Source organism: Vespa crabro, chromosome 16, assembly GCF_910589235.1.
Source record: "Vespa crabro chromosome 16, iyVesCrab1.2, whole genome shotgun sequence".
NCBI lineage: Eukaryota > Metazoa > Arthropoda > Insecta > Hymenoptera > Vespidae > Vespa > Vespa crabro.
In genome coordinates, this window is record NC_060970.1 from 5552487 (window position 1) to 5564959 (window position 12473).

General features: G+C 33.3%; 1 protein-coding gene across 4 annotated transcripts in view; it reads left to right on the top strand.

Moving 5' to 3' along the window:
- Positions 1-12473, top strand: part of LOC124429904 (leucine-rich repeat-containing protein 4B) — a 28558-nt gene that overhangs the window by 1248 nt on the left and 14837 nt on the right. For 3 of the 4 annotated variants that reach the window (XM_046975781.1, XM_046975782.1, XM_046975784.1), the window contains exon 1: positions 1-1620. This exon is cut by the window's left edge and continues 1248 nt beyond it. In XM_046975781.1, the coding sequence (XP_046831737.1) occupies positions 1-875 (875 nt within the window). In that variant the 3' untranslated portion in view covers positions 876-1620. Of the gene's footprint in view, positions 1621-8038; positions 9306-12473 lie in introns of those variants that run through there. The other variant, XM_046975785.1, reaches the window with a different exon arrangement.

Consider the following 12473-nt stretch of genomic DNA (forward strand, 5'->3'; position numbering starts at 1 on the left):
CAGGGATATCGGCAGCATTGGTAGGCCTGATACTTTTCATCCTACTGATCATCCTAATACTTTTCATTCGTCTAAGAAGGATGCCCCTTAAAGATGTGAAATCTCAAACACCGGTTGAAACGGTATCAGGTGAAGGGAACGGCGAAACGACAAACCCAATGGAAAATCCATCGACCACCTCGTCGTTGGCTCGAAGAAAACGCGAAGAGATCGAAACAACGTCGTTCGGGATCGATGCGAAACCGCCGGTATCCTTGAACCTAAGTTACGTCCAAAGACCGCAAACGGCCTTGGTCCAGAACGAAAGTGATTACAGCAACGTTACGAGATACGATGAACGTGGTCAAGGTGGCATCGGTAGTTGTGGTAGATCGTCCTTGGTGGTACCACCGACCGGTGGATGTTTTTCATCGACTACATCATTGATGCCCATCGATAATCCTGATTTGATAAGAGACACTAGACGTGGCTCGGCCGAAGATCTAACGCCTTACGTTACTACCGGTGGTGATTATGTTGCTGGCGTCGGCCGTATGGAATTAGTCGACGATGGTAAAATATTATATTCCAGTTGTCTTTGGGACAATAGTACCGCTACTACGAGAGACAGCACCGGCAACAACAGTTGTAGGGATGGTTGTAGAGATAATTGCAGAGGTGCTTCGTTACAAGTCAGTTCATATACGTCGTCCAAGGAAACGCTAGCCGTTGTAGCACCAACGGTCGAACAATTTCCACCAGGTGCGAAACAAATGCGCGTATGGCAAAAGGGTGTACCCGTATTACCGCCTGTATCGGCCCTCAAACGTGTATTAGGATCCACGCGTAGCTCACCCGATGAGGGCTATCAGGAAGGCACTGGAACTGATGTCTAGGTACCGCTACTTCATTACTGCGACCCACGGCATCGTTACTTGGAACTACGTAGACGCCATCAGGAGGATGATACCGACTGCTGATTTGTCCTTTGTTTTTCTTTTTCCTTTAACTCTTTTTTTTCCTCTCTTCTTTATCTGGGCTCGATCCTTCTACATTGGTGGCTGTCGTATGCTGGACTCGCAGTAGTGAACGAATATAACAGATATATGCACACATATGTACGTCATACATACATACATACATACATACATACATATCACACACGCGCGCACACACAAAGATTTCATTCAACAAATCTCACGATGACAAGAACAAATATGATACATTGACTTAGGGAGATCCCAAGTGAAACATTATTTATGGTGTCGACGACTCTGATAAATATTGCAGTGCTTGTGTATGTGCAAAGAGATTAAAAAAGAAATAATTCATGGTATAGATCATGAGTTAGAGAGATAGAGAGGGAGGGAGGGAGGGAGGGAGGGGGAGAGAGAAAGAGAGAAAACGAATCTCTAAGAAAGCTCAGTGTTACCAACAATATTCAAACTCTGACGTTATGTCCTACCTCTTATGATCGTTCTAATTCTTCTTTCTTCTTTGGAGTCCTAACACAAAGTAAATAATATAAACGGGAGGAAGAATGTTGTGTGGAAGAAGGAAGAAGGTAAAAATATAAAAAAGAAAAAAGAAAATGGAGGAAGACTGCTGTGCAAGACGCGTGTCCGCCGATGGATTGCGTAGGTAGGCCCTTTGATTAAAAGAAAAGAAAAGAAAAGAAAAGAAAAGAAAAGAAAAAAAGGGCTAGGGCTACCGTAAGGGCCCCTTTTTCCGTTTGCGTTTAGACCTTCTAGTCAATTCCAGAATTGACTAATTGGAATATTTTAGAAAGAGACAAAGAGAAATCGAGTGTCCGTGTGTGTGTCCGTGTGTGTGTGTGTGTGTGTGTGTGTGTGAGAGGACGATGCGTCGATAATATTTTTCTTTCTTTCATTTCAAATTTCTCGGATTTTTTACCGAGTTTATTATTACTTAACCTTCTCAAAGGTTCGTAATAAGGTTCGAATGGATTTCTTGAGGGATCTTCGGAGGGATTTAACGGCGAGTTTAGCTTTGGTCATCGATTGGCACGTGCTTTTTTAACCGTTCGGCGCCGACGGGGATCAGGAATTAACTATTTAATATTCGTTAGAAAATTGCCGATATTAAGGATTAAACATTCAAAATTTTTAAGTTAAAAGTCTTTTCCTAAACGGTTTTAAAAATCAGTTACTCTTTTTCGAAACATTTTCTAAAGGTAAATTTCATTTTTAGATCGTAAAACTGTAAACCTGACTATGAACCTAAAAGGTCTCGAAAACGAGTAATCGTTTTCTAAAATCACCTACAAACTTTTAGCCTACCATGTAAATAAACCTAATTTGTTTGATCATGAAAGTGATTCGAGAAAAAGAAGGAACGAAAAAAGAAGAGAAAAAAAAGGATACAAAATGGAGGATTTCTGTTACGCGAACAAGTTCACACGCGCGTTTACCTAAACACTTGCTCGATTAAACCTTAAACCTTAAGCCGAAAGGCCAATCTCGAGTTCCCATGTTTAGTACGAATGTGTGTACGCATCTATGCACGTACGTATACATTGGTGTCGCGTGTGTTTGAAAAAAAGGAGAGATAGCGTGTGGCTTGCAATTTCGACGATTTGCTCCGATCAATTTATTTTCTCGTGACAAAACGTTTTAAACGAAAATTCTACAATTATCAATTTTCATTTATTTATTTACTTCTTTTTTTATAGACGGTGGTTCAAAAGTACTCCCAGGTGATTTTCAAAATCAATTGTCTTTTTTCAACAGCTTTTAGGTTCACTTTTTTTTTTTTTTTTTTTTTTTTTAGAAGAAAATGTAAAACCACAAGCCTAACACTATAAGCCTAATAAGTCTTAAAAAGGAATAATTTATTTTTATAATTATCTCGGAACTCTTTTTGGCCCACCTAGAGATTCTTTGGTCGCACTGATATATTTAATATATCAGCATGTCGCAAATATGGCGAATCGTTCGATGAATAAAAAGAAACGCATTTACTTGGCAACGTGATTGCCAAAAAAAATTCGTTCTATGCGGTTTTTATTATTACTATTATTATCATCATCGTTATTATTATTCTTCTTTCTTTTTTTTTTTTTTTGTTTATTAATTCTCTTTTTTCTTTTTCATAAATGAAAAGTGACACGTATTGGATTATTTTTCGTCAAATGCTATTAACGTTTATCTCGAATTTTTTGTTCAACTTATATCCTAAAAACATATCGCATAACATATCATTAAATCGAACATATTTCTGGGTGAAGACAGTGGATTTTATTCTGAATATCCATTTATTTCGTAATATTTCCAATGAATATTATATCAGTCGTAATAAATGATATTAAAATAATCGTTATTAGGATCCTCCTTTCGACAACTATAAACCTATATGCATTTTATTTGTAATAATAATTATTACTATGTATTTACTTATTACGAGAAATTATTTATATGATTTTTTTCTTTTTTTTAATTATTTGGTAGATAATTGTAGAAAATTGTTTCGTCGCTAACAATTTTTGTATATTTCATATTACATTATGTTATATTTTACGTCTATACATACATACATATAGGAACAATATTGATCTGTAGATTAAGTTGATATTTATAAGAAGATTAATCTAAGGTCTCGAAAGCTCCAGTGGTTTAAAACACATGCTAATAAATTGAGACTCTGAAGAAACGAACAATCCAGATTCGGCTCCCTGCCCCCACCATTCTCGGACGACCCGAAAGTCCTGGCCTTTTCACGAATTCTAGATATTTAATATGACATACCGGAGTATACATGAGAATATGAACAATATTGATACATATATAAATGGGGAGAAAATTGATATATAAACATGGGCAAAAATATACACACACACAGACATATATATATATATATATATATATATATATATATATATATATATATATGCGAACAAAAGTTATGAACCAATATTGAAGTATATATGTACACACACGTATACATATGAATAAATATTAACTTATATATTTGAACAATTAATATATTCATATGTATTACATATACACGCACACATTCACACACACACCCACACGTGTGTGAGGTATAGAGCACAACGGAAATAGAACATTAATCTTTTGTATGAATCGTCGTTCCATTTTGCTAATAGAGAAAAAAAAAGAGAAATGCGTAAAATCGGTCGACATTGTACTGGATAAATATCGTTAATTACTCTCGTTCGAATGTCGGTCGCGTACTGCGGATCCTGATGTAATTACTCGATGCACGACGTTTTATATCACTGCTGTTTGTATTTTTTTGTTTCCTTCTTTTTTTCTCCAGATAAAGAGAGACAGAGACACTAGGAAGGGTTTGCATGTATCGATCCCCGTTACTTTCCAAACCGAGTTTAGAGTTTCTCTGATCACGTATCACGAGATATATACTTCCAACTATTTAACTAGATTCTTTTATCTTTCTGTGAAGAATTTTTTCATCCTTTTTATTTCTTTTTTCCCTTTTTCTAGAGAAAAGGGACAAAATTGAAAGGACAACGCGAGAGAGAGAGAGAGAGGGGGGGGGGGGGGGGGGGAGGGAGGGAGAATAGAATTCGTTAGTTATACACACACGTGTCGATATTCGTTAAAAATATCAAACGTGTTTTTAAATACGTCTGCTAACTGCATTTGTGTGCATGCGTGTGTCTGTATTCATGTAGTTTCGTATATAAAAAAAATTGAGAACAAAGGCTGGAGAATAAGTAACAAGTCACATGTTTGAACATTTCTATAGGCAGGGCCAAAGGTCTCTAAAAGTATCTAGCTTATTTTAAAAGTCAATTATTCTGTTTCGACACTTTTTAGACTAATTTTCACTTCAGATTTTAGCCCACCCTGTATTACACTTTTCTTTAACTTTCTGCGCGCACGTATTTCTGTTTAATATACGTGCATAGTTCTATTTTATTTTATGCACAAATTTTTTCATTTCAATTTCAATTAAACATATTAATATACTACAAATACATATACGTATATACTTAACGTGCATAAATCTCTCGTATAATTGATATGTATAATTAAATAGTATACACACGTATATGTATTTGCGTAGATATATTTTTATATAGATGTATAGACGTTTTGTGTATATATGTATATATATATACGTACACACATATATGCCTCTCGTGTATATACGTACATATAGTTTATTATTCATTTTGTAAAGGATATTTATTTTTCAAATGTTTTTTTTTTACAATGGTTTATTTTTTTCATTTATCTATGAAATAAGGTAGTCAATTTCGTTAATAATCTTTACATAACGACAACTTTTGATGTTAGATTACAATCTTGGACAAGCTCGTAGGTACAGTCGTCGCTTCCTCATATTCCCTTTACAATTTTTAACCCGGCCAATCGATACTTCCGTCATCATCGTTGAAAACTCAGCCGAAGCATATTTGACCTGCTATTCGGAGAGAGCAAGCGAGAGAGAGAGAGAGAGCTAGCCGATTTACTTTCTTCGTTTGAAATAGATCGACCTTTCAGATAACAAAAGCTCCTTCACGTAAACTCAGCCAGTTAGGTTCGATAATCGTCTGAACTAACGCACAACTGTCATTTCTAAATAATTACATGTCTATATGTTTGTATTAAACATTGTCAATCAATTAAGCCATTCAAACTTAAATGACTTTCGATTCTATTTCTTGAAACTATTTTTCTAGAAAAAAAAAAGAAAAATCATTATGCCATATGTATACGTAATAACGACAAGAATATCTATTAATCGTCATCGTCATCATCGATCGTTCTCTTAACATTATATGATTTAAATCTTAATTGCTTTATATATTAAATGAGAAATTAAATAACGTCATTAAGTCGATGACGCTCAACAATGCTTGGACTAGTCAGATTAATACGGAAGAAGACAATTGTATTCTTGCCTTTACGATCGATCTTCGTAAGGGTTCATTTTCATTGGTTTTCGGAAAAAGATTGAATTTGATTAGTGGAAACGATTCAATCTTATTCTCTGATTAATCGACATTTCAAAGATTCATAGAACGAATTGGATTCGCTTTTGTGATTGATATTGTTATGAAACAAAAGGAATAAAGTTTAAATGATTTTCCACGAGAGATAAAAACGGCGTTTTGAGTATAGAAAAGAAAATGAAAAAAACATGTCATTATATTCGACAACGCTTTGGATTAAATAAATTATTATTTCGACGAATTTTGAAAGAGAGAGAAAAAGGCACGTAAAAATTTCCCTCTGTTCTACATTACTGACTGTACCTCGTTTGTTATACTATACATGGTTCGAAATACGTGACACACAATACAACTGATTGTGAGTTTACTAACTTCTTTCTAACGAATGCATTCGTGCAACGAACGAGAGAGAGAGAGAGAGAGAGAGAGAGAGAGAGAGATGTTACATTTTTTTAACAGCAGATCGTGACAATATAAACATATATTAAACATATTTATCATTCTGAATAATGACTAAATATATAAAAAATTTTTTATCGACGTGATCCTGCATGGCGGATATTATTGTCAAAAATGTATTATCATATTCGATTATTAAGATATTTTTTATCTTTAGAAAGAATTAGTAAATTTGTATCAATTTTCTCCTTTTAGATTATTTTTGCTTAGCTAGTACGACCAAAAAATCAATAAATTTAATCAACTTGAGGAACTAGCTTGATGTTAAAATAAGATGGCTTCTCCCTCTTTCTTTTCAATGTCGATAAAGTATCATCCGAGAAAGGGACAAAATATATGCGTCCTAATCATGGAATATATATGGATGGACCAAAAGTGTTCCTAGGTGATTTTAAAAATCGATTATTCTTTATTAAGCTAGGACATTTTAAGCTAATTCTTTTTCCTTAGATCGTACAAATAAAAAAAAGCTGCTAGAAACTTTCGGTCCATCCCGTATATCTTTATGGAACATACTAAACAGTAGCCTAAAGTAGTTACTGTTGTAGTGGTATAGTGGTGAAAAGGCAGTCGAAGATAATGCTTTCTCCTGTCATATTCTTTATGAATGTATAGTTTGAAATGTTGCCAAAGCGATTACATGCTAGAATGAGCGCGTAGGTTCGAAACGATACACTTTTTTTATAATCTCCCCTTCACTCTCCCAATATCTGCCTATATTCTCTCTCTCTCCCTTTTCCTATCTTATTTTTTTTCTTCTTTTATTAAATATATTCTTTATCGAGAAAATAAAAAGTAAATAAATAAAACTGTTGTACGTTCGAAATCATCAGTTTATCTTTGATGGTAAAGAAGAGGGTGAAAATAAAAATTATCAACGTGTTTATAGTAAAAAAATAAAAAAGAACAAATTTGGTTAATATAAATCAAATTTTGTTTCTTAATTCACATATATACTACGTATTGCATGTACATCCATCTCCTGCTACATACATTGCTATATGTATCTATCTATGTATGTATGTATGAACGTATGTATTGACGTCGACATTTGAAATATATACATATATTATTTTTTCGTCATACTAATGTTCCGTAATAATGATAATATTATTAATAATAATCATATTAATAATAATAATAATAATAATAATGATGATAATAATAATAATAATAATAAGAAGAAGAAGAATTTCTTATTATAAAAAATATTAAGTGAATTTTTGTAAATGAAAAATAGAAAGATAGAGATACAACATAATCTAAAAATTGTTTGAAGACCCAATAAAGAACTCGCTCAACATTTGAACACGTATTATCTCGAATTTATTAATATTAAATATATGTTCAAATTAATTGTTTCAATGGTTCACGAGCGTGTATGTGTGTACGTATGCAAGTGTTAAAAATTACTGGAAACTTTGACAAAATTTTTCAAGTGCATAAATCGACGCATCGTTCATATTTGTTTCTTCCCTTTATACGGAGAAAAATATTCATAATTGTAATAATAATAATGATAATAAATAATAAATTAATTATTGAGACGTATTACGCATAAACGCAGGTTACTTAGTTTTACATTATATATATATATATATATATATATATATATATATATATATATTTCGGTTCTAGGATTCACTGCCCCATCCTCGGATCCGTGTTTCAAAGTTCCCGAGTACGAAATAATAATATTATATAATAATAATAATAATAATAATAATAATAATAATAATAATACTAAAATATAATAATTATTATATAATAATAATAATATCAAAAAAATATCGTGCATATCGAACATTGTACGTCTTTTCGACAATGGGACGAAGATTAGACGCTCCATTAGCATGCTCCAAGAGAGTCATAATAATAATAATAATAATAATAATAATAATAATAATAATAATAATAATAATAATAATAATAATAATAATAACAATAATAATAATAATACTAATAATAATATTACTACTAATAATAATAATATTAATAACAATAAATAAACGCTAATAATAGAAGATAATAAAAGTAACTAAAATGATAAATTACTAAAGATCCGAAGATGAGAAATCATTTGAAACTATTTAGTTTCAATGAATGAAACATGAATAAACGTATACATGCGTGTATGTATGCGTGTGCACGTCATAAACAATATAACGTAAGTGTGCGTTTGTGCATTTGTGAAAAATGTCAAAAAACTCGGACCTACTTTATTATAACCTACACGACGAGTTTTCGATAAGATTAAAGGAGTGATAGTGTGCGTGTGTGTATGTATGTGTGTGAGACACTTTCGAGGATGTTAACGATGTACAAATGTGTAATTTAGTGTTGCAGTCTAAATCCGTCTTAACGGTTTTGCAGTTATTAACAGGACGATATAAAAGAATTCCTTTTATTTTATGAGAAAAATGATAGAAATCAAGATGGCGACGAAGAGTGAGAGAGATAGAGAGAGAGTGAGGAGAAAGAGAGAGAGAGAGAGAGAGAGAGAGAGAAATTGGCCGATGAGATCGGAATAAGCATGACAGTAATAGATGAAGAATATAAACAGTTTAGAAAATATAGAAGTTAATATCTATATTTCCAATAAAAATTATGAAATTTTTTGAACGTATAGAATGTATATTAGAAACAAGATAAAAAAGATTCAGTGAGAGCGAGAGAGATGCTAATTAAGTAATATAAAAATGAAATGAAAAAAGGTGAAATTATATATGTATGCGTATCGTTACGAGGTTATTTAAGAAATGTTTATTGTCCTCTCTCTCTCTTCCTCATACTCTCTCCCTCTCTCTCTTCCTCTCTCTCTCACGCATACCAACACACGTACGATAAGAACATGTGCTATGATGAGACGACAGTTGTCGAAATAAAAACTTTTTTCGATCAAAAATTATCGTTTATCTTTTTTTTCCAATCTCAAGATAACCTTCCTTTTCGGCCAAAACAACATGGCGATCGAGGCCATTTTGTATTTAAACAAAATACAACCTTCCTGTTGCTCAAAATATTAAATCTTATTTTCATCGATAATTTTTATAAGACCATTCTACTAAGATAATATTTTATATTGTCATGATAAGGGAAAGCAAAGAAAATTTATTCAAAAATATTTTAATCTACAATATAAATATTGAAAATGATGGCAAAAAAGAGCAACGATAGTTTCTTCGTCCTTTTTATTTTATCCGTATTCTCCTCGCAACTTGAATGAGTAGGAGAGAGAAAAGTAGGGGAGGGAAGAGCAATTTAATAAAGTATCGCGATCGTGGTTATTGCCATTGAAATTCAAAGCTGGAGCTTAACGAAGGAAGGTTTAACTCTTAACGATCCAACGAGACGTCGAGTATCGTGAGAAGACTTGCACACACACACACACACACACACACACACAACGCGCTCGCGTTCTCTTGTACGTCTTTACGCTTATGATAATTCACTCTCTTATACACGTCGAACGAATGCAAGAGAGATTCTTTTTTTATTATTATTTATTCACCCTCTGACATTACTACCTTGATATTTCGTTTTTTTTTCTATTCCCTTTTTTATTTCCGTTTTATTTTTTTTTCATTTGGGTAATAACACAGGGAGAGAGAGAGGGAGAGAGAGAGAGAGAGAGAGAGAGAGAGAATAGATCTCTTTTTCGTTCATCTACATTAAATAATTCTTGTTCTTCTCGTATAGAGGGTGGGCGAAAAATTTCTCTAAGGGCTTTGTAAACCGAAAAAATAAATTGGCCCATAAGATAACGAAAAAGGAGTAATCGATATAATATATCGATATAATATAATCTAGGAACTTTAGGCCCATCCTCCTAACAACAAATGCCCTTTCTGAAGAGGTTGAAACCGAGAAAAAGAAATTTCGTTTGGTATCATCAAATTTTCTTCAAAGTCTCTTGATCGCCGCTCGGAAAAAATAAAAGATAAATATAAATAGATAGATCGACATATGGATAGATAGTTAGAAAGAAAAAGGAAAAGAGGAAAACTCGTTTAGGGAAGTTACAGCCCTCTTCCCAGGCCAGATTCAACGCTTTGATTCGCTCGAGCTCGTTCGCACGTTTGCCGAGGCACGTGCAACGAATAAAATCTACTTTCCGATTGTACTTACATATACGATATATATTTTTCTCCATACATACATATGTATACATATATATATATATATATATATATATATATATATATATATGTATATATATATATATGTATATATGTATATATGTACCAAAGGTAACATAACTCTTGAGATTGAAAGAAAAAAAAGAAAAGGAAAGAAAAGAAAAATAGAAAAAAATGTGAAAGAAAATCTCCAAAATATCTTCGAAAAACATCCTTCAAAAACTTAGTCAAACATTTTTCCAATCAAATCACAATTGCGAGAAAAAGTATCGCATTACCAAAAAAAAAAAAAAAAAAAGAAAAAGAAATATTTTCTTCCACTCGATCGTTGTATCCACTCGTCCCTGTCACGAAATTAGAGAAAAAAAAGAGAGGCAAAAAAGATGAAGAAGAAGAAGAATGCCCGACGAAATCTCGAAGGTTCTCCTTAAATCCTTCAAAGCCTCTCTCTTTCTCTTTCACTCGCTCTCCCGGGTCTTTTCTAAAAGCGTTAAAGCAACGTCGGTTATATCTTCGATCCAATCCTGAAGTAGTATCCGAGAGTGTGTCTAGGCTCAGCGACTTGGCCATTACGACGCGACCCAACGAGCACGTCGACGTCGTCTACTTCCCACCCCCGAAGCCGCCATGCGGCTCAACAGCCTCTCCTACCCGCCTGATTCCTCCTCCTCCTCCAACACCATCATCCCCTTTTTCAGTTCCGTACCGTTCTTTTTTTTCACTCGACCTTCCAATCTCTTTCAACCGCGATGCCCTTGCTTCCGTTAATGAAGCAAGCGCGAAGCTGGACCTCTACTCTCTTTCTCTCGTTTTCTTTCTTTTCTTCTCATTTTTTCTCTCGCCGGATGTCTCTGTTTTTTTTTTTCTTTTTTCTTTCTTTCTTTCTTTCTTTCTTTCTTTGTCTCGAGTCATTCTTCAGAATTTAGAGAGAAAGAGAGATCGTCGGAGTTTTTACAAATGCAAAGTCATGAGAGAAAGTTGACTTTGAAAATTGCTTATGATCTTTTGGGGGAAGAGTGTCGTAAAATTTTCGGAGAAAAGTTTCATTTTACAAGTTTACATTTTGCAAAAAGATAATCTATAAATAACATGAACGAAATGCTAGATATATTTCATATATTCAAGATATATGTATACAAAGTTTCGATAATGTTTAATAATCATCTAAATTAGAAATGAAAGTTTTCTCTCTCTTTTTTTAACTAACCGAGAGAATCGTTAAAAAAGAGCACGTTTTCGTTCGCGTAGGTGTCTAACAAAATACGTGTCTTCTTTTCCGTGATGTCAAGGCCGTTTCTACTCGTTAGAACCTCTCTCCTTCTCTCTCTTTCAATTCTACTCTTTGTATTTTTATTCTTCTTCCTTCATTCCTTTTTCCTATTCTCTCGGAAAGCTTGATAATATATTCTTTCTGCCAGGACTCCCAACAAACGTACGCAATTGTTATTCTCACGGTTTTTCCAAAAACAAAACTATTATTTTTATCCTTCGTCAGATAGTACTCGAGAAAAATCAATAATATTTCCCCTTAAACCAAATCCATTTTGCTATTTGTCTAAGCATTAAATTTTATCAGAATAATGATCGTCTTATGAATATAATTATTTTCGATCCAACAGAGATTATCCCTGATAATCGTAATCGAATGACTGAAACTCTTGGGAGGTAGCAGGATTAATTCCAGTATCCGAATTAATTCCATCGATCCGTATATAGCTTTGGGTGTGCATACATACATATATATGTATATATAGATATAGATATACATATGTATTCTATGCATGAGTTAGTCCGTTGCAAGCGGTCATTCCACCGCGTCAATTTTTAAGTGATTGCATGTCGATATGCTCGATTAAGCGAAGCGGTAAGGTTCCTTTTTTAATTTCTTTTTTACTCGAGACGAAGACCACCTCTCTCCACCTTCTCTCTCTCTC